General features: G+C 36.0%; 2 protein-coding genes and 1 long non-coding RNA gene across 5 annotated transcripts; all 3 read left to right on the top strand.

Annotated features, from left to right (window-relative positions):
* The first annotated feature begins 4,052 nt into the window (after nt 1–4,052).
* Nucleotides 4,053–9,339, top strand: LOC122014996 (homeotic protein knotted-1-like). 2 transcript variants are annotated; one of them, XM_042571588.1, is made up of 5 exons: nt 4,053–4,777; nt 4,835–4,948; nt 5,053–5,206; nt 8,461–8,714; nt 8,880–9,339. In XM_042571588.1, the coding sequence occupies exons 1-5, from the start codon at nt 4,466–4,468 to the stop codon at nt 9,093–9,095; spliced, it is 1,050 nt and encodes a 349-aa protein (XP_042427522.1). In that variant the 5' UTR covers nt 4,053–4,465; the 3' UTR covers nt 9,096–9,339. The 2 variants fall into 2 exon arrangements, with proteins under 2 accessions (XP_042427522.1, XP_042427521.1); XM_042571587.1 differs by having other exon boundaries at nt 8,455–8,714.
* A 1,791-nt stretch (nt 9,340–11,130) lies between these two features.
* On the top strand, nt 11,131–12,274 carry LOC122017465. Of its 2 annotated transcripts, none has more exons than XR_006121365.1 (3): nt 11,131–11,455; nt 11,539–11,628; nt 11,946–12,274. It is a non-coding gene; the product is annotated as an uncharacterized LOC122017465 (long non-coding RNA). The 2 variants fall into 2 exon arrangements; XR_006121366.1 differs by having other exon boundaries at nt 11,943–12,274.
* Nucleotides 12,275–16,618: 4,344 nt separating this feature from the next.
* Nucleotides 16,619–17,326, top strand: LOC122015541 (EPIDERMAL PATTERNING FACTOR-like protein 2; the record flags this gene model as incomplete). Its single annotated transcript, XM_042572498.1, has 3 exons — nt 16,619–16,749; nt 16,826–16,856; nt 16,937–17,326. Coding segments are annotated over 3 exons (402 nt in total), but the record flags the coding sequence as incomplete, so codon positions are not given.
* Nucleotides 17,327–24,017: the final 6,691 nt, after the last annotated feature.

Raw genomic sequence — 24,017 nt, 5'->3', positions numbered from 1 at the left:
TGCTTCTCTTCTTGTACTTTTACATATGCTACGCTCCCAAAGATATGAAAATGATCCACCTTTGATTTGCGTAAACTCCAATCTTCCTCCGGGGTGATGTCTCCAATTCTTTTAGTGGGAAACCTATTCAATAAATATACAGCACAAGCAACAACATCTCCTCAAAATTCTTTTGGGATATTTTTCTCTTTCAACATACATCAAGCCATATTTAGAATAGTTCGATTTTTTTCTTTCTGAAACACCATTTTGTTGTAGTGTTTGAGGCATTGTGAGTTGATGAAGAATACTATTTTCTTTGTATAAATTTTCAAACTCTAACGAGGTGTACTCACTTCCTCGATCAATTCGCAGACATTTTATCTGATATCCACTTTGTTTTTCAACCAAAATTTTAAATTGCTTAAATTTGGTGAAAACTTCTTTCTTCTCTTTTAATATATATACCCAAGTTTTTCCACTATAATCATCAGTGAAATTCAAGAAAATACTTGTTTCCTCCAGAAGAGATTGGTTTGATAGGTCCACAAACATCAAAGTGCACAAGTTCAAGTTGTGAAGATGCTTGCCTCTGATTGTACTTTTTCAATGGCTTCCTTTGTTGCTTTCCTACAACACATATTTCACGTAGATGGTTGGAACTTTTAATCTTTGATAATCCAAATACCATGTTGTTTTTTGAAAGTAGCTTTAATGCTTCAAAGTTTAGATGCCCATATCGAAGATGCCAAAGAGTGGAACTATCCATGGTGCTTGTCTTGAAGCAATTCTCGTCATTGATGCTTAACTTCAGTGGGAACATTCTATTTGTAGTCATTATGACATGAGTAATAAGATTATTACTTTTATCACGAATACTAAGAGTCAAGTCTTTCATTTGTATATCATATCCTTTCTCCAATAATTGACCAATACTCAAAAGATTATTTTTTATATCAGGAACATAATAAATATCTGAGATGCATACCTTCTTTTCATTTTGCAAGTCAAACAAAATATCACCTTTTCCTTTAATTGACCTTTGTGATAGATCTCCTAAGTTGATATTGCCTATTTGTTTCTCATCAAGCTTTGTAAATAACTCCTTTTTCCCACACATGTGGTTTGATGCTCCTGTGTCTAGGAACCATGTAATAGGCTAAATAGATTCCGGCTCATCACATGCCATCAACAATACTGGTCCTTCATTGTCCACCTCCTTATTGACAAGGTTCACTTGTTCTTCTCCATTGTTAGTGTTATACCGACATTCATCATAGTGATGACCATACTTCTTGCAAATACGACATTGATATTTAGTTTTAACATACCTCCATATAGTGTTTCTACCTCGTCCACGACCTTGACCTCGGGTTCCACCCTGGCCTTTTCCATGTCCATGTCCTTCATTTCCATCATTCTGATTTTGAGTGTGCCAATTAGAGTTATAAGTACGACCACCTCTTCCTCTTCGTGTAGAAGCCCTTCCTCGTTGAGGACCTCCTCTTGATGATTCATTCTGCTTGAATGATAGTTTGGCTCGGAGTGTTTACTCCAAAGTTATTCCTTCACTTTTCTTCAATATTATCTGTTCATATGCTTGAAGGGATCTCATAGCCTCTTCCACGGTCATCACTTCTAAATCTTTTGATTCCTCGATCACCACAACTATGAAATCAAACTTTGAGTTTAAAGACCTTAAGATATTTTCAACAACTCGAACATGTTTTAACTCCTTGCCATTTCTTCTCATTTGATGAACAATAGAGATAACTCGGGATAAATAATCAGAAGTTGTTTATGAAGCCTCTTGTTGTAGTGCTTCAAATTGAGCTCATAGAGCTTGTAGGTGAATCTTCTTTACTTTATCTACTTCATCATATGCTGTCTTCAATATCTCCGAAGCCTCTTGTGACGTTGTTGCTAGAGCAATCAACTTAAAAGAGGCTTCATCTACTCCTTGATAGATAGTGAATAAAGCCTTCTCTCTTTTCTTCATCATCTTAAGCGCTTGCTCATTCCCATCGCTTGTTTCGGCTATAGTGTAGCCGGTCTCCACAAGGTCCCATACATCAAGGGAACCTAATAGAGCCTCCATTTGTATACTCCACATTCTGTAATTGTCTTTGGTTAACTTTGGCACTTGGAGGGAACTCGTCGAAGCCATTGGTGTATATGGCTTTGATACCAGATTTGTTGGAATTTTAGTGGAACTAGGATGAGGAAACAAGAATGTAAGAGAGACTTTGTAACAAAGTATGAGAATGAGAGAAAAACTCTATGAAAAGAAATATTTACTGCTTGTTATTCTTCATCATACAAGGTCCTATTTATACACTTAGATTGATTCTTCCACATCCTTCTACAATTAATACATTATATCATTAAACACAAGATAATTAGATTTTGTTCTTTTCTATTCTTAATAACTCTTGTCATAAAGAGTTTTATTGAACTTAATAAGATAATTAAACTTTGCTTTATTCATGAAGAGTCATATGAAGTCAAAATGATTTTGATAACTCTCTTGCATAGTTGATGAAGTCAAGTTGTTATTGACATTGTTCTTGTATAGTTGAAGAAGTTAATTTGACTTTGGAATAAATTTATATGCCAACAACTACTGATAGTTAGTCTTAGTTGCATATTGATCTTTGGTTCTTTTTAAATTTATCGGAAACATTTCATCATCTCTTTGGATATGTGCTTCGTCAAATTAGATATGGGATGAAGCTTTTGTCATCTAATTAATTTGTTAAAGATGTAGAACCTATATATAGCGTGTGTGATATTTTCAAAATTGATTTATTTCAGTTTTTGTTACATCAAAATATTCATTTTGTGGAACTTTGCATCAAAATCTACGTACGTTTTAGGGTTTTCTTATCTAAATTATTCATTTTAAATGCTCTCACATATTAGTGGCCTGCGAATAAAAATAAGTAAAGATTCATGCATTTTGATCGATTTCAATAATTGGCACCGAATGGTCCACAGGCCGATTGCAATCTACTTAAAATCAACTTGCCTTTATATATAAAAAATCAACTTGCATATGTTTAATTGGCGCTTAGTAGTTCATAGCTGATATATATATTGAGGGGCGTGGTTAATTAAAAATAAATTATTAGGGTGTTGTCTGCATTGAAATATTCATGATAAATTAATTATTACCTTCTCTCCCTGTATCCCCACTAACTTAATTACTCCATAGTTGAGTTACGTTGACTCCACTAATTAACATGCATGATGAATAATTATCAGCTCAAATTAACAACTGTGAAATAATTTCTCCATGATCAAACTTGATTTTTACAAAGGTAAAAGGTTGGTGCATTGACATGCACGATGAACCATTGAATTATAATTGGATGGCTCGTAAAATTAAATTGCATGGCATGAATCAATGAACGCGTGCTGTGCGGCACAGCATGCATGTACTAGGTTTGTAGTTCACCACCTGTTTAATTTCCATCCTCTTCACTGCCCTTGAACTATGTTATTGTGCTTATGGATTACGATGCTCTAATATTCAGAATCTTTGATCAATGTCCTAATTATTGTTACGTTTTTCTAATCTCTGTGGTGCCTCTATAGCTTATTTAATAGAAACTTTTATACTTAATTATCTCATCACTAAACTAATGCGTAAACTTTATCAAGAATCTTTGCTTGTTCCCGTAGAGGTGCAAATAATTTAGTATAATAGGAAAGATCGATGTGTGGGAAGATATGATATAGAATACACGTAGGGTGGAGGCTTGACCACAATCTAATTGAATCGCCAACACTAAACAAATGGATCGAGGTCATGTCAGACACCAAAGCAAGGCAATGGGTTGCCGGCGCTCCCCCCGACCGGTCCAAAATTAAACCGTGGTGTTCATTAATTTGTAGAACCAGAATTGCATGGAGTCATCGTCGCGTGTGTTCGTGCTCGTGCTAGGCTTTCAATCGCACCCTGTCCCACCACACCACATGCTCGATTTAACTCCCACCTCCTTCAGTTCCTCTCGATCTTAATTACAGACATGTTATCATTGATTAGGGTTTTATTACGTGCATTAATATTCCTTCCCTGAAAAATATACAAGGCCAAGCCATGTAGCCACTGAAAGCACAGCCATCTCCCGTCTACTTGATTTGACATCGGAAAAGAAAGCCACCAGACTTTGCTTTCCCTTTCTTCTTTCTCTCTCTAACGCTACTCTCTTCTCTCCTCTTCTCTCTCTTCCCTTCCCTTCCCTTGTCCATTCCATTTGGGAGAACCAGTGCTGTTTCCTTCCCTTCCACTTCCAGTCTTCCCTTCGCCTTCTCTTCCCTTTCATCCTCTCCTAACTCTCTCAATTTTTTTTTTCATAAAATTGCGTTAAAAAGGGGCTAGTTTTATAGGTGCAATCAAATTTTATTTCAGCTCCATTTTTCCTTTCCGTTTTCTGTTTTCCTTCTCGATCGTTGTATTGGATAGACGGGAATCGGATACTGCATGGAGGAGCTGTCGCGGCAGTTGGGCGCGTCGGGGAGGTCGGTGGCGGCCGGGAGCGATCTCTTCTATCTCCCATCCACTGCCCCAACTTCATCACCAGCCGCCGCCGCCTTCTATGGCCGAGAGGGGGATCATAATAGCCATCATAACAACAACTACTACCCCGACGCCGCCTATCTCCACCGCCCGCCATCGGCGGCGCCGTCTCAGGGGGAGATTTCGGCCGTGGCGGAGGACAGTGGCGTCAAAGCCAAGATCATGTCCCACCCCCAGTACTCCGCCCTTATTGCCGCCTATATCGACTGCCAAAAGGTACATCAAAATTTTTTTCCCCTTTAAAATTACATAATTAATATCATATTTATGTAGGTAGGAGCGCCGCCTGATGTGGCGGCACGGCTCTCGGGGTTATCCCGGGAGCTGGAGTCGCGGCTGAGCTGCCGGCGAGAGACCTCCGACGACCCCGAGCTCGACCAGTTCATGGCATTATCTAATCTCAATTAATCTCTCCTATAAATTAAATTAAATAAAATAAAAAAAAAGTTTATTAAGCTAAGAAATATAATAGAAATGAGATTAATATACAGGAAGCCTACTGTGACATACTGGTGAAGTACCGGGACGAGCTAAATCGACCGTTACAAGAGGCGACGGAGTTCCTCAAGAGCGTGGAGTCGCAGTTCAACGCGCTCACCAACAACTCCACCTCCTCTTCTTCTTCTTCCCGCCTTTTCTCTCCTGGTAATTAATCAATCACTCATTTATATTGCCACTGTTCATCATTTTTTTGTCGGCGACGCCTTCGGTATCTCCATAGAAAGGAGAGAGAGAGAGTTATAGTTATCTGCTGTTCCAAGTGTGATTGAAGATTTTCTATAATTCATTTTCACCTCTCTGCCACTGTGGAAGGGCAGGTGAAATACTCACGTAGCCGATATGTGCATTTTCTTCTCCATTTAGGCGACATGCATTAATATTGTTTCAGTGGAAGATTTACTATGGGAAAAACTCCTCCTATTTCCGAGTCGAAGGCTATAAGCTGACCCTTACCATTTACTACAAGAGTAAATCTTACTGGCCAGAATCTGGCCAGCTAGAAATCCCTATCTCCCAATTAAAATGCATGCATGGACCCTTACTACAATTAATATTGTTCATTCTGTTTTTTTCTACATCTAAAATTACTTAGATACACTATTATTCATTCTGTTTTTTTTTGTTCAATCGATTCGATTAACTAGTTTTCAAGCAATAGGAAATATGCAATTACATCTGAATCACGAACAAACAGTTAATTAATGGTTAACCATATTTTGTACCTTTGTGGAAATGATCCCACATTAGTTTCCCTCTGAGATAATGCATTTGCAGGTAGATAATTATTGCTACATATGAGTGAATGTACTGATATCGAACAGCTTCCTGTGACCCTTTTAGACATTTACAATTAGTAAGAGCTTGTTTAATGTTTTTTGTGATCACAAAAAGTCTGCCATCATTGATTTTCATCATCTCAACCTGTGTTTGTGTAGACTATTTAAGACTTGTTACATGCATTCAAATATTGATCCTTAACTTTATTTACAAGGACGCGTGCCATATGCATTCGCCACACACGCATGTCTAATGAATTACTTATTGAATAAGTAAACATAAGATACTATTTTTCTGATTCATATTCATTCTTATTGAAAGTTAGAAATGAGTTAATTTAGTCAAATTGTTTCTGATATGAAGTTTCTAGATTTATAGTCATATTAAAAATAGTAAGTAATTATCCATAAGCCAGTTTAAGCTTATAGAGCATAGTCTGAATATTACTGTAAGATTATTAATTACTATCCTGCCTTAAGAAGTCTTTTTTATTGCTTGATCAGTTGCGATCCTAGATTAATGAATGCAAGCCTAGCTAGGAGGATCCTGATCCCTTGACCTGCTTGCTAACTAGATGTTTAAATATTTGTTTTGGTGGCTGATCCCGTCCGGAAGTTGAGTCGGATGAAGGCGGGCCTCAATGTACTAGAGGTTGACGGAAAGTCGTTGCGGTGTCCAATCTACCTGGCATCCCTCGGAAGGGTTCACACGGGCGGATGACGAAAGGTGATGACCGGGATGATGACGCTACGACTCTGCGCACACTCAGACGAGCCCCCGAGTCGTTAGAGACCAGAAACTAGGGGAAAAGTCTCCGGGTCAGGCCCTCCGATGCTCAAGTCAGGTACTTTTTCCCCAGAAGCACAGAGAAAGGACAAAAAGTAAAGACGAGTAAGAAAATGACGAGTAAGCGTACCTGCATAAGGGACAAAGCATTCCTTTTTATACTGCAACGGATGTTTTTGGGGTCTGGCGGGTGTCATGGAATGTCGGATGTCAGGTTTTGTCTGGCGGGGAATGACACGCGGCACCTTCTCATAGGCCGACTGCAACATCAAAGGGGTAATGAGCCCCAACTGTTAGCATATTCCCTGACACTCTGATTATTCTTTGACATGCAGTTACGATTCCCTTGCTTGCTTGTCCTGTAGTGCCTGGCCTCCTTCACTTGTGATCGCTACGCTGAGCCTTTACACTTGCTAACCCCGATCTGATATCTTGCTAACTCTGACCTGACGTCACCTCCAGACTTGTGCTTTTAACCCTGTCCTATGCACCTCCTATTGCAGACCCCGACCGATCTTGCCTCTTATTGGCATTACGTGTGGCACCCTATATACCTTAGTTCGGCTCTGTTTATCCCTACTCCCACGCTGTACGTCTGACTTTGTCTATCCCAACCTGTATACCTGCCTCCAACTTTGTTTATCTTGGACCATGAGGAAATAAATCCTGATCTGTATCCTTGGGTAACACATCCCGAACACATCCCGACCTGTACGTTTTATCGATCCAAGTATCCTGAGCCACAAGGTTATAAATCCTGACTTGTATGCATCGGTCTGCTTCCGCTAATCTTGAGTTCCGACTTGTACTCTTTGATCCCTTTATTCCATGTCGTGAGGATGTAAGTCCCGACCTGTATCCTTGGTAAGCATACGCCAAGTCTATGTCCCGACCTGTACGCCAGGTCTGTATTCCGACCTGCTGTTCTCTATTATCTATGACTTGTATGTCCCGACCTGCTTATATTCTCTGTTATCCATGGTTTGTATGTCCCGATCTGTACGCCAGGTCTGTATTCCGACCTGCTTCTGTTCTCTGTTATCCATGACTTGTATGTCCTTGACCTGTACACTAAGTCTGTATTGCGCCGGAAGCCCTTCCCTCCGAGCCTTTGCCCGACCTGTGGGCCCAATCCTTAGCTGTATCTGGCCTGTGAGCCTTGCCCTTGATTGCTATCGAGGTTGGATCTTGTCCAACTTGCAATCATATCCTTTGAATGCCCCGTCAGCTAAGACTCTGACCCTAGCCACGCAAGCTTGACTTCTAACCTTGGCCACGCAAGCCTGACTTCTGACTTCCACATAGACTAGACTTCTAACCATTCCTTGGGCTTGACTTTTGGCCACGTCATCCACCTGACCCACTTCTCATGCACCGCATCAGTGGCCATTCTTCGAAAAAGCTTAAGGTGTTAGAAACGGACTGAAACTTGAAACTGATCTTTATGTATGTTCCACAAATCCCTCCTTTGTGCAATTTGGGATTAGACCACGAAGACCTGCAAGTGAAAGAGATAACGGTCAATGAATGAATCCAGCTGGTATATTAAAAGTTTCTTGATTAACATAGTGACGTTATCAGTTGGAAGTATCAGGAATTGAAATTATTTTTTGATTAGTTCTGGTCAAATCTTAATCAGTCTATTTCTTTATTTCCATAGTACTTGGAAATTTATAGTTATGCTTAGTAAAACAACCTAGTTTCTGTGAATACTATGCAACTGGAACGATGGAATTGCCTGATCAATTATCATGAATAAACTATTGCCAGAAAATATTCCCAGATCGTAATTTAAAATGTCTATCCATGAGCATTCCCCTAATTAAAAGGTACAGACGAAAAAGGTGAAGGCGTTGGATCCTCTGAAGAAGACTTTGATGCCAGTGGCGGAGAGACCGATCTTCTGGAGATTGACCCGCGTGGTGAAGACAAAGAGCTGAAGCACCATCTTCTAAAGAAATATAGTGGCTACTTGAGCAGCCTCAGGCAGGAGCTCTCCAAGAAGAAAAAGAAAGGAAAGCTGCCAAAGGAAGCCCGGCAAAAACTACTCAAGTGGTGGGAGCTGCACTACAAATGGCCATATCCATCGGTATGAGTTCAATCTTTTTTTCCTTATGATGATCAGTAACTTAGTCGATGCATAATCCTCAAAGCAATCCAAATCATAGATCCAGATGAAAAGACAGCATGTGCAGTCCCTTCTTCGCATATATTGTAATATCACTTTTTGTTTGTGCATATATAACAAAATCAGGAATCTGAAAAGATTGCTCTAGCGGAGTCAACAGGCCTCAATCAGAAGCAAATCAACAACTGGTTTATCAACCAAAGGAAGCGGCATTGGAAACCATCAGAGGACATGCAACTCATGGTGATGGATAGCTTTCATCCACATAACGCTGCTGGTTTGCCCTTGTACATGGAAGGCCAATTCATGGGTAGCGATGGCCTTTACCGCCTTGGTCCCTAGCTAATTTAATTTATCAAAGGTTTGCCGTCATTAGATCGAGATGCATATATATAAGCACTGAATTATGCAGTAAATGACTACTACAGTAGTGTTCTTTGACTGCCCTGGAATCATGATTATGCCTATTGTAACTAATAGCTTGAAAGTTTTCTGACGTCACAAAATGTACTTGATAAATTTAAGGGGGGGCTGTAAGAGCTCCTCCTGTTTCAAGTTTTTCTGCATTGCCGCTGTTGAATTGTGATTTTTATATGTTACAGGAATGTTATGGGCCTTGCTAACTAAAATCTTAAGCAAATAAGGTCGAAACCTTATTGTGACCATCAGCACCTTTAGTTCATCAGTGAAATAGAAGAAAAGAAAGAAAAACAGAGTTGCCAATGAAATTTATTATAAGATGATCAAACAGAACCAGTATCCTACTATATGTAAAGCTTGTGTGAATGAATCTACAAGCGACTCCAGCTATTTAATCCTAACATATGTTTCTTATCAGTTATCTACAGCTTTTGGTTGAACTTCCAAGGATGCTTCTCATGTTCTTATTAAAGTATTTTGATCCCACGAACTGGAAATAAAGCATAGGCGAGGCGGTTATAATTAGAGGGATGATTATGTGTATTGTACCCAAACGTCAACCGCATACCAGGACGTACACCTACTAGAAATCCCCAACACCACGTTATAAACAGCAAAGTTCGATTGGATGTTCCAAGATAAAAAATCAGACCTTCCCCAGGCTTTTCATCCAGAGACGAACCAGTGCACCAGTCCACTTCAAAATTCATATAATTTATGATACATCACCTCCCCTATTTGAATATTTATAATAGCATCAATATCTATCCATCCCTAACTATCCTTAAAATAATGTGGTCATAGTATGCTATTGTAATAGTTGACATGTTTATAAAATAATATTATAACATGTATACACATACACATGTCAAATAATAAAAAAGTCAAAAATAAGAAATTCTTACGTAGTAGAACTAGTGAGATTTATATGTACTAACAAATAAATATATCCTAAAATTTAATTATCGTTATAATATGAATCATTAACGTTAATAATTTCTAAATCTTCATTGTTAGACTCTATTAGTATATCAAACTCCTCACTGTTAGACATCTTTCCATTATTTATTTCCTCATAAGAAATATTTACATCTACTAGTAATTGGGATGTGAATTGATTTTGTGAATCAATGAATGTATTTACATTTTCTCATTTTGCAATGCATCATAGTTTTGAGTCGTGATGAAGTTCGATATTTCTATGGTCGAGCGAGATTTCATTCGACAGACTACTAACTATTTATTAGATTTTTTTTCTCTTCGTAGGATATTCAAAATAGGAAATTTGATCAGCCTGTACTTAAAAAATGAAAGGTTCAAATTTGTTGAATTTTTTATTTACATGAACTCAATTAAATTATAGTTTAAATGTATTCTGGTACCTGTTCTGAGTTAGATCATACCATTAATATTTGAATAACACACACCCTTTTATAGTTAAAATATAATATTTAACCTCAATGATTTCGTAAGTCTATCATAATAATCAAATTCAATATTAGTGTTATTAAAAGATTTGATCTTTTTATGCAAGCATGAATTATAGCAACTAGACTAGACTCTTAAATTACAAAGAAATCCTGATGTAAGATTCATTATCTTTTCATTTTGCACATTTAATATTCTACGATTATTCACCTACAGAAGTAGTTATAATATAAATTATTGGTCGCTAATAATACACTTGAAGAAACATAATTTAGTCTCTACTTATATAGATTTCAAATCATAATATAAGGGGGCGTTTGGTTTAAGGTAATAGGAGTGGGAAATGGGAATAAAAGGGAATGATTGCTATTGTTAATGTTTGGAATATGAGAATAAAAATACAGGTATGGGAATCATTACTTAAATTGGACAAAACTTTATTCCCGTGTCCCCCCCCCCCCCCCCTTCTATCGATTCATTCACAAATTTCAGGAATAAATTTTTTTTATAATGCCAAAATAGCCCTTACCCTAATTTCGCGATTTCCTTCTCCCTTTGTCGCTGTCGCGATTTCCTTCTCCTCTGCCGCGATTTCTTTCTCTTCTCTCTGCCGCGATTTCCTTCTCCTCCCTCTGTCGTCACGATTTCCCTTCCGCCGCAATCTCCTCCGTCAACCACAACCCTCCACCACTGGTTCTTGGGCTTCTCCGTCAGCCCAACTCTTATCTTTAAAACCAGCCGGCGTTTTCCCTTCTCCTCCCTCTGTCACGATTTTCCTTCTGCCGTGATCTCCTCCGTCAACCGCAACCCTCTGCCACTGGTTCTTGGTATTCTCCGTCAGCCTAGACGAACTGGTATGCTTTCCTTTTGTGTGTATTTATCTTTCCTCTTCCTCACTCGGCCTCTCACTTTGTATTTCTATTGTTCTCTTATTCAGGTTTCTCTTGTTCTCTCTCGGCCAGGTTCTTAGATTTTTCTCCTGCCAACCTTCCAACGTTGAGGTTCATCGGATCGATATTCTTACACGGTTGGTGGTTCTTTTCATATCTAATTTTTCAAATTGATGTGTATTTCTGAACTGTGTAGTATAATTCTAGGTTGTGTTCTAGGTTTCAAATTTATCTTCTTCCAATTTCTTGAGAAAAATTAGAAGTAATCTTTGTTGCTGCCAGATTATCTTATCTATCCATCCTGACCTTCTTTGGGATGGTTGATTATTTTTTATTCAATTTCCTATTCATACAGCATCAATCCTCTTTGTTAGCTTAGGAAATTGAAGTTTCTATGACATTGTTTGTTCCTTAGTGACATGATTTGAACACAAGCTTTGTTTCCTTGCAGCAGGTCCTTGAAGAAGGCAACAAAACACCTAGTGCTAATCCTGATTTTAAAATTCTAACTTCATCTTTCCTGTGTCAAACAAGAAATGAATAAGAGAGATATAACTCTCCCCATTGTTGCAGTTGTAAAATAGAATCTCACTTTTAAATACTGTGGCAATTGGTAGTCTCAGATCTTCACTTCCATTCAACTTGAGAAATACTTGCACTTGTCTGTCTTGAAACACCATGTAGGCGCTTGAAAATTGTAAAATGTTGTTTTGAGTTTATCATCTTTCTTGAAACAGCATTTTTACGTATGGTTTATTGAAATCCTTTTATTTGCTCTCTTTATCATGCTTTATTTGGAATTTGAGCAGCTTATGCATGTTTTTAACCTGAGAATATTAGGCAGCGTATTATCTGCGAGAACTAGTGCAATATCTGTAGAGAAATAAATCAGAATATTTTATGTTGGCTTTGTTGGGAATCAATTCTTATTTATTTTTACAAATCTATTAATCAACTCGATTATGCTCTGGCCAGGACTCGCAATATAGGTAGTATAGACAATGTGAGATGGAAGAACAAGGAAATATTGGTACAAATTAAGTGGTTGGCACTAATGAAGTTGTACGAAGGGCAGGCCTATTCTTGACGGTGGGAGTATACTGGGTGTGCTTCGACTAGCTCAATTGATAGGAGAAATGAGGACGAAATTGAAGGCAAGTACTCTGTTACGATGAATCTGAAACTATCAAAGAGATTCTGAATTAGATTTTCTAGTTATAAAATTTATTTGAATTCATAAGTGCATCAAATAAAAAGAATAATTTTTTTTTAAAAAAAATAGAAATGCATCAAATCAAATACGTTTAAAATTTGGAGTATTTTTATTTCAAATTTATGAGACAATATTAATAAATAAATACTAAAAAAAATTAATTAATTAATAATAGAAGACGCCGAATACATAAATAATTAATATAAAAAAAAGGTTAAAATGCCTTTAGTGATAATTTTAATATGCATGTTATTTTAAATAATAAAGAAATTATTTTAAAAATATTTTTTAATGTATTAACTAATAAGGGTAAAATTGAAAATTTATTTGATTCCCATTACTGTTGTTGATTCGAAACAAACATTATCAATTATAATCATATTCATTCCAGACTTTGAACCAAACATTGATAATACAATCCTGATTCTCATTCCTATTGAGCCGTAATCAAATCCATTACTATTCCGATTGATAAATTTGAAGCAAACGCCCCCTAAATTTTGTCTCTAATTTTTTTCTACTTCACTTGTATCTATTGATGAATTTTTGTAGTTATAATTGTTCATAAAACTGTCTAGGAGAATAATTTTAAGATATATGATTTAACAAAGAAATAAATATAAAGGGATAACTGTTTGAATATAGAAGTTAACTTACTCTACATAGTGTTTAACCTTGTCAAAGTTCAGGTGTATGTATATTTTTGCTGCATGGTATTCTTTTCTATTTAATCATCTACAAACAAATATACTCATTAACTTACTAGAAGACTTAAAAATAGAAAGTATCTCTAGGTCTATCGGTTGAGTATAATCAAAATTTTGAAGGCATTTGCTTTGTATGATTTTCATATTATCAGCAGAAATAAGATACTTTTTCAATCAGATAAGCATTACATGTTAACCTCTCAACTTTTACTTTGTTACAAACATTATTATTTAATCTTCTAAAAAACCATTTAAATGGATACATCCATTTGTACTGCACATGACCAGTTAGTCGTGTCTTGTAAGGTAAATAAACTAGTAAATATTCCATTGAATAAACAAAACTAGATAAAAATATGCACTCAAGTTTAAATAGTATAAGAGGAATGTTTATTTGTAGCCAAAGCATATTAATTGTCATATAATCTATGAAAAACATATTCAATTTTGTAAGTTCTTGCCAAACATTATTGGAAAGTAGGTCATTGGAAGCTATAGGAATAAGTCTTTGTATGAGCACTTGATAGTCATGACTTTTCATTCCAAATATTTATAATTTGTTCATATTCACATGTCGAGCCATATTCAAGGCATACCCATCAAGAAATTTGATTTTCTTTCAACCAACTATATAAAACATGTTTATCTTCTTTGTTCAATGTATAACAAGCCTTTGAAAATAATTGGTAATTTTATTCTGATGCAACCTAAGTCTGTCAATTAATTGTTTCAATCTCTCATATGATTTTAGTGTGTCTTTAATTTTTTTAAAAAACATTCGTCATAGAATATCTTCAAAAAGGGTAAGAATATGCCAAATAAAGAAACCTCCACACAAAATATTATTAAGCCAATAATCAAATAGAGGGGTGCACAAACAACATAAAATTTTTCGATAATATTTACCCAAAAACTACATGCATGCATGCATGACCACCCGGCTGCCCAAGCTGCACTTGTGCTTGGCCACTGGGCTACCTGGCTAGGGTTGCGCGCACGCCCTACCGCTCGGCTAGGGCTACACATGTTCTTGGGTGTTCGACTAGGGTTGTACGCGCGCTTAGTTGACCGACCACAATGGTGGAGCCATCCTGGGTGAACAACCCAGGCTAATCTCAGGATGAGAGCCACAAGCATCGATGCCAACACCATCAACATCGTCGCTCTGGGCTAGCCGCCGACGTCGACATTGTCGCCCAAGTCTAGCCGCCCATTTCCCTCATTTTTCCCTTTGTTACACTATAATTTTCTTTCTTGTACCGTCATTGGCTACTCGGGTTGTAGCCGGGGTAGCCATGAACGTGGCTATGCCATTGACCGACCAGGGTTGCACAGTCGGCCGCATGGCCAACATTGCACGGCCACCCTGGCCAAGCCTGAGGTTGTGGCCGAACTCGTAACCTCTTAATTAGTAGGATTGGGGCTGAGCTCGCAGCCGGCCAAGGCTGAGAGGTCGGGGACGAGCCTGTGACCGACCTTGTGAGCAGAACGCTAGGTCGCGATAGATCTTGCGACCACATGCAACCTCAGCAAGAACTTGTAGTTTTGCCAAGGTTGAAGGGGAGAGGAGAGATTTACCTCGCGCCGGAGAGGAGATTGTGTCGGAGAGGAGATCGGATTCGGACGTTGAATTATGAGGATCGAAGAGGGAAAGGAGAGAAAAAATTTACGATCGAAAAATCTTAATGATCCTAATTTAGCAATAATTTTCTTTTTAGTTGCTAAATTAGCGATGAAAATTTAATTCCATTGCTAATTTAGTGTCTGAATTAAATATTCATCATCAATTTTGAGGTGGGATTAAATTTACACATTGATTAACTATGAAAATTGTATTTGTTCACTAAATTAGCAACGGAGATATAATTTTGTTACTAAATAGCGACATAAATTTAATTCCGTAGCGATGATAATTTAATTCTGTCATTAATTAAATAGATTAATTATGATTTTTTATTAATGGTGACTAATATTGCGATGAAATATTAATTCTGTTGCTGAATTAGCTATCAAATTAATATTCGATCACTAATTAGCAACGGATATTTAATTTGCCAATAATTAGCAACGGACTTAATGTTTCGTTGCTAATTAACTATGAATATTTAATTTCATCGATAATCGATAATTAATGATGAACTTAATATTTTGTCACTAATTTAATAATTGAATTAATATTTCGTCATAATTTGTAGTGAATTAATTTTTAACTATTTTCATTTATGTGATGCATTTCTTATATTTATATTTAGCCTTAAATCGATTTGACATTATTTGATCTTATCAATTAAAGCTCTTCCATGGTCCATTTCAACTCAAGAACATTTAAGTGATTCATTTGAGACATTAGGGATTCTTTCATATAATTTTATCATCAAACATTTTGGGGGCTCAGTTTTAGTTTTTTAAATATCTAAAAATATATATGACGTATACTGCTTCTTATATTATTATTATTATTATTATTTAAAAAATCATTTAATATTTTTTAATATTTTAATATAAAGACCGTTCATGATCAAAATTAACAATGAAATTTAACTTTTATCGATCTGTGTTATATGCAAGCCTACCGTAATGACATTGACCCAAGAAAATAATAATAATAAATAAATAAAGCGATCACAGGAAACTCAATCATTGTGATTGTGACTATAAATAAGTTCCGAATAAAAAAATTATTTTACACGTCGTGGTAAAAAAACAAAATCTTAATAAATCACAACGAATCTTCTATAGTAGAACTGTATAAAGCAGCACTAAATGCCCCTCTGCTGCAGCTAGCTTTCTACTTTTACGGTGGAGGATCAAACCTGCCACCGCAAGAACACAAGCACAAGCGTCCACATTCCAGGTCTCCACTGAGAGAGCACACGAGCTTGCAGTAACAAATTTTGACTCCAAACTGCTCGATCGATCAAATGGCATAGTGAAAACACATCCCGTAAAAATAGCTAACTAGTGTCTTCTTCTGGAAATTAGAATCCCCACGCACGCCGCATCCCTCTCTCCTTTTCCTTCCTCCTCATCCCTAGATCTCTTTTCTTCCTTCCTTGCACTGCTCAGAGATTCCATGTGACCTTTTCATCGGATCAACATTTCTTCTTCTCCGACTCCTGTCCTTCTTAAGCTACTCTGGCTGACACTCTTTTGGCGGGCTCCACTTCTATTTAATTCCATCTTCCTCCTCTCTTGGTGCTATAAAACCAAGAACAATCTCAACACTGGACACACCAATTCCTTCTCAACAAATTAAATGGGACTTCTCCACTCTACCAACCATCTCCTTTTATTGCTTCTCCTCTGCAGCTCCACATCACTCTACAACTCAGTGGAGGGTAAGGTAACTCATCGAAATCCATTTTTTGTTTTTATTGGTAAAGCTGAAAGCTTTGCGTTCTTATTGGCAGGCAGGTCGTTATCCATCCTTCCGGAAATTGCAAGTGTAAGTTTGTAGCTTTTCTCGTTCAGAAACTGTAAAGTCACGTTTGGCTGCTATTTCGATTAACATAACGAATATTGCAGGGGAGAGGAGAGGGAAAGGTGAGGGCTCTGATTGGATCAAGGCCGCCGACGTGTGAGAAGAGGTGCAGGACATGCAGCCATTGCGAAGCAATACAGGTGCCAGTGATCACACAAAAGACCAAGACTCGAACTAAGAAGGAATCCCTGGACTTGGCCTCTAACTTGAGTGGAGACTTCAACTCCAACTACAAGCCCCTGAGTTGGAAATGCAAGTGCGGAAGCATCGTCTTTGATCCCTGAAGCAAATTAAAGCCTGAATCAATACCAGCTGAATTGTGGATAATAAAAAAATACACTTAGAGAACGAAGCTGTTGTTTTCCTTCATTTTTGTTATCTTTTCCCTTACATTTTGTCGCTGTGCGTCAGGTTCAATGTGTTTGATTTGATGATGGTCGCGGTGTTCTTTGTCCTTAGTGCTTGTTGGGTTTGAGTATGAGGTTGAGCAAGGGATAAAATGAGCAACTTTTGCAGATGATGCAGAGTTAAATAGTATAAGACTACGTACGTTGAGAAATCGCCAGTGAAAGACCAGACACCACGAACTTTACAAATTACTACTTTATCTGCAAGTCATTTCTTTTCCTCGAAATGTCATGTCCTCCGAAACCTTCGTAGAATCAGATTCTATAAACTATGGTTTATACCGCATGCATTATTTCAACATCGTAAAAAAAGATGGCAATCAAACAGAGGATGTTCCTGCTTCTGCTTCTGCTTCTGCTCCACTAACCTTCTTAATTCGATCACTTTGGACACCGGCCATGCTGTCTTTTGTCCTGATTCAAGGTTTACGAGGGAAAACTAAAGGGAGAAGAATAATTAATAGTTTAACTGTAAAGGTTATATCAAAGTAAAGATCCATATGTATTACAGGTTTAATGTAAATTGCTTTTTCCCCCCCCCCCCCCCCGGTCAACGCGCACCCCTCCATTTCCCCTCTCTCCTCCACCAAAAAGACGCATGTAACCCCCTTCTCTTTTTTTTTTTTTAAAAATTTTTTTTAACTCATACTTATATATCCATACTTATATATTTTTAATTTTTAATTTTTAATTAATTTTATTTAAAATTTTTTTATTCATACTTATATATTTTAAAAATTTTTTTATTTCATTTTTAAAATTAATTTTATTTTTATTTTTTTCATTCATACTTATATATTTTAAAATTTTTATTTAGTTTATATATTTTAAATTTTTTATTTAGTTTAAATTTTTAATCAATTTTATTTATTATTTTTCATTAATATTTATATATATTTTTAATTTTATTTAGTTTTATTTTTTAATTAATTTTGTTTATTATTTTTTCATTAATACTTATATTTTTTTAATTTTTTTTAATTTTTATTTAGTTTTATTTTTAATTAATTTTATTTATTATTTTTTTAATTTTTAAATATTTGGAACTCCTCCAGTTCCAAACCAAGAGCGTCGAGAAATAGCTATTGTTCATATTGGCAATCACTTCGTACAAGTTTTCTTATATCCTCATTATCATGTACCACCCATTCCAACTTGGTGGTGGCAACATTCATCGTATGAAGCTAAAGGATGGGTCACTCGTTACAGGACACGCGCTCATTTGTGGTACGAAATAATAGGTGCACCACCACCAAATGTATCGGGAGCAGAATTTGGAAGCAATATTGATTAAGATTTATATTTTTATATGTTTTTATGTTTTTTTTGTATTATTACATGTACTCTTCATTTGGAAAAAATATATTTGTTCCTAAGTTATGAATGTGTTCATTATTAATTGGTAGTATTTTTTTTAGTTTTAAATATAAACTAAAAATAAATAAAAGATTATAAACATATAAAAAAATTATTGAAAAAAATAAAACTGAAAAAAAATTGCTAAAGAAATTGATTAAAAAATTAATAAAAAATTAAAATTTAAAAAAATCAATTGAAAAAAATATAAGTATTATGAAAAAAATAATAAATTAAATTATTTAAAAAATGAAAATAAATAAAATTTATATAAAATTGAAAAATAAAGTATTGATAAAAAATAATAAATTAAATTAATTAAAAAAATAAAAACTAAATAAAATTTATATAAAATTGAAAAATAAAGTATTGATAAAAAATAATTAATTAAATTAATTAAAAAAGTAAAATTAAATAAAATTAAAAATATAATGGTATGAAAGTTATTTTTAAATAAAATTAATTAAAAAATTAAAATAAAATGAGAATTAAATGAAATTAAAAAAAAACAAAAAAACAAAAAGAGGAGGTGGAGGGGGGTACATGCGTCTTTTGGCTGGGAGAGAGGGGAGAGGTGGAGGAGGTGTGGGTTGACCGGGAGGGGGGAAAAGCAGCCCTCGGTTTAATTTGCTGGTCCTTGCGTTGAGGAGACCGATGCATGCATGCTGTTTGGTGGGCAGAAAAGAGAATCCCCACAGCCACAGGCCACAGGCCACAGCCAGTGAGGGCTGTTCACTGGTTCGTTGGATCTGTAACGTGCATACATCTACTGATCTACATGTGGCATCTACTGATCTACATGAATTATAGCCAAATAGTTTGCCAATTTCTTTGATTGTAATAATAAATGAGCTAGATTTTAAGAATTTTTGGCAAACAATAAGGACTGATTGTATATCTAATGTGATATAACGAAAAAGAATCATATTTGTAATAAAATTATTGTTAAATTTAATTATATGAAACCAAAAAGAACCCCCTTTTGGTAAAATCAACTTCAGGTCCAGATTGGTTCATCAAGTTCAAGTTTGACTCGAGTTAGATTTCGATATTTAATTAATATATCAGTAAAATGTCAAATAAGTCCAGATTAACTGGATATTTGATTGTGAAAATAGTTAAGTAAGTCAAAGTTGACCTGATACTTAAGGGTAAAGAAGTCAAATAGGTCAAACCGGAGACTTGATGATATTAGAAGTCAAATAGGAAGTTGTCACAAGAAGTCAAGTAGATTAAGGTTGACCGGATACTTGACTAAAAATGGAAAATCTAACAAGAAAATTAGCAAAAGGAAAGTCCAAGTAGGTCAAGTTTGATTGAACACTTAGTGATCAGAAGTCCAATGGAAAGTTGACAAGAGAAAAGTCCAAGTGGATCAAGATTGACCGGACACTTAATGATTGAATGTTCAACATTAGATTAGTAAGATAAAAATCCAAGTGAGTCATGGAGGACTGGACACTTGGTATGAGTGAGGAAGTTCTGACAGGTCAAAGTTGATCCAATGTTAGGCAACAGTAAAGTTCTGGTAGATTGAGGTCAACCGGATACTAGGCAACGATAAAATCTCAATAGATCAAGATTAATTGGATATTAGGCAACGAAAAGTCTTGACGAGTCAAGGATCACAATATTTTGAGCAAAGAAGATCTTGGTAGGCTGAAGTCAACCTAATACTAAGAAAGACACGAATTCAGTTTTGAAAAGGCTGAAATCAGGATTATCAATTAACAATCGATTGACAAACCCTAAACCTAAAATTCCAGGTTAATTGCTTGACCAATCGATTGTTGCAATTTATTGACAATCAATCGGAAGTCTATTTTGGGTTGACAGATTGCTCGACTGTGGCTGGCGAACAAAAGACTTAGGGATCGACTGACTAGTTCAACTAAAGGCGAGCAATCGATTTGTGTGGCTTTGTTTAAGTAAAAATAGTCATTTTGTAAGTTTAAACGGTCGTATTTGATGTGACAATTGATTAGTGAGTAAGTTGAATCGATTGGTAGGTGGAAAACATCCCAAACAACAATTGTATAAGAGAGTTTCGTTTGGAGGAAGATGGTACCTGCTCTTGGGGGGGGGGGGGGTTTGGAGCAAAATGTTACTGCATTTTCAGACCAACAAGAGATAATTTCAAGTAACAATTCATATAAAATTGTTTGTACTTATTGCATTTGCTTTCATTTCTAATTTTCTTGTTGTGTTCTTGTATAACAGCTTGTAAGAGACTTCTCCGTCTTCGGAAGATGTCCAAGAAGGAGATTATTATAGTGGAGGAAGATCACTAGAAGTAGGTTTTGAACTAGTCACTTTAAGAGGTGGATACCAAATAAAATCTCAGAGAATGAAGAAGTAGCTATATTCTTGGGGCTCTCCAATATCAATAAGTCATTGAACTGATTATTGAAGGAGATAAAGTTTGCAAATGGATCCTTGAGATGGATTCGAATACAACATCCGAGTACCTCCGTCATTCGAAAAAGAAAGCTTTGAGTATTGGAAATCAAGAATGGAAAATTTGTTAATGATGGATATAGAGTAATGGTTTGCTCTAATCGAAGAATTTCAAACTCCGAGAAATACAAATAGGAACATTTCTTTAGAGGAGCAAATGGAGTGAGGAACAAGTTCAAATGGCTATGGCAATGAAAAGATAATTAAATTACTAATTAATATTCTGTTTAATGAGATTTTGTGTAAGATATGTATCTATCAAGATACCAAAGAGTTATGGAGTAAGTTAGCCAAGCTCCATAAAGATTCAACCTCAATGCAAAGTGAAGACAAATACAAAGAGGAGGGCTCTTTTGATCAAGAATAAGAGGATTCGAAAATTGAAAAGTATTCAACGTCCGAGGAAGAAATTGAAGAAGTATCTACCTCAAAGATTGAGGGGGAGTATGGGTCATTGACACCGGAATGAGAAGAAATCTTGACATCCATAACCAATGAAGAAAAATCATGTATGACTCCAACGATTAAAGAAGGTATAATAAACTCAATTCATAAAGATAAAGATCATATAATATACTTTGAGTATAAGGAAAAATGACACTATAAGAGCAAGTGTCCAAAATTAATCAAAAATTAGGTTAAAATGACATCTAAGGTAAAGGAGAAATTAAAAGAGGTCGCCCCCATGACAAGAACAAAGGAGGTATTAGTATAATCGTCCCTGGTCAAGGTTGACCAAGATAACCAAGCTCGAGTTGGAGTTTTAATATTTGATCAATATGTTAGTTGGTTGAAACATCAAATCGGCCATGGTTGACCATATATTTGACAATCAATCAATATTTTAAGTTATTTGAGCAAAAAGTCAAGTAGATCAATGTTGAATGATACTTGACAAGTTATGAAAAGTACAAGCGAACCACGGCTGACTGAACACTTTATGATTAAAAGTCCAACATGGAGTTAACATGAGATAGAAATGTTAGTGTTGTTGGACCGGCAAGAAGGGGGTGAATTATCCTGAAAATAAATTAGAATACTCTCGAGCTAGTTTTAGCAGGGATACAATAATAGTTAACCAAATATAACATAATAAATAACAACTTAAAAAAGAATTAAGTAAGAGACTATGATTTTTTATTTGTTACAATCTAGATGGTTATTAATCTAAGGTGATTGCAAAGCTCCACTAAAAATATCTCCTTTGATGAAGGTGGAGAAGTCTCTGGAAGGCACCTTCTATAGGCTGGAAGGCGCCTTCGACATTGTTCATCAGTCTTCCAAGCCTTGAGGCACCTTCCATTAGGCATATCAGCTCCTTAGCTGATCTCTTTTATGTGGGTGATGCTTCGGCTAATCGGAGTTGAGCTCACTCAAATCTAACTCCGACCTTCTTCTTGAGTAGACTTCCTTCTCAGCTTCTTATATCCCTCAAAAGTTGTGCACATCATTCTCATCTATCGGTGTACTCTTCCGTAGCACCTTATCCCCCGGATGCACCGAGCTTATTGATTCCTTTCCCGTGCCATCATTTTCCCTAGTTGTGTTTTTCGCTCGACTTCTTGTGTTCCTAAACTCTTGCATACATAGACACAAGGTTCAACACAATAGGACCTAACTTAACTTGGTTGATCACATCAAAACCAACCTGGAGTACTTATAGGAAAGTCTAAGTACGGTTGACCGGACACTTAGTGATCGGAAGTCCAACCGATAGTTGGTAAGAAAAAGTCTAAGTGGATCACGGTTAACTGAACACTTGACGGTCGAAAATCCAACATGGAGTTAGCATGAGATGAAAAGTTTAAGTGGGATCAAGATTAACCGAATACTTGGTGATTGAAAATCCAATAAAGAATTAGCACAGAAAGGAAAGTACAAGTAGGTAATGAAGAGCTGGACACGTTGCATGAGAAAGAAAGTCCAAATGGGTCATAAATAAGACATTTGCATGAGATGGAAAGTTCAAGTGTGTCAGGGAGGATTGAAGACTTGGTGATGATGGAAGTCTTAGCAGTCACGATGGACTAGATGCTGAGCAAAAGAAGCCCGAGTAGGTTGAAGTTAACCGAATACTAGACAAGACAAAGTTCTTGCAAGCTGTAAGGCCGAATGCAAGGCAGAGAAAGTCCAAGAAAATTGACGACCGGATTCTTGGTGAGAGGTGGAACCCCAAACTGATCATTGGATCAGATGTAAGGGTGGTAATGATCGATTTCGGTCAAAATCGCCTGATGGACCTAGAGATCTCAGAATGACATGAAATCAATTCTTATGTGTTCGTCTAGTTCTTTTGATTATATCCATATCCTTAAATATCAATTTGACCCAACATATTGAGAGCAATGATTTTTTAAAATCAATTAGTTTTTTGAACACATTTTCAGGTTCAAAAAATTATTACTATCAATATATCTGGTCAAATTGACGTTTGAGGGTATTTTTACAATAAGAAGAACTAGACAAACACATAGAATTTGATTTATGTCATTCCGAGGTCTCTAGGTCCATCAACCGTTTTGGCCAAAATTGTCCAAAATCGGTTGATAGACCTAGAGACCTCAGAATAATACGAAACTAGGTCTCTATGCATTCATCTAATTCTCCTGATTATATAAATATCCTTAAACAACAATTTGACATAATATATTGAGCACATTGTTTGTTTGAACATGAATCAATTTTTTTTAAAAAAATATTACTATTCATGATGGATTTCGAAATCGATTTTTGAAAAATCTATTTTGGGAAAAATCATTTGATAGTTCTCATATTGACATGAAATCAATTTTCATATATTCGTCTAATTCTCATGATTATATCCATATATTCAAATATCAATTTGATCCAATATATTAATAGCAATAATTTTTTAAATATGAATTAATTTTTAAATCTATTTTCA

Source organism: Zingiber officinale, chromosome 8B (assembly GCF_018446385.1).
Source record: "Zingiber officinale cultivar Zhangliang chromosome 8B, Zo_v1.1, whole genome shotgun sequence".
NCBI classification, from domain to species: domain Eukaryota; kingdom Viridiplantae; phylum Streptophyta; class Magnoliopsida; order Zingiberales; family Zingiberaceae; genus Zingiber; species Zingiber officinale.
Note: the sequence above shows the minus strand (reverse complement) of the source record. Positions and strands in the feature narration are given on the sequence as shown.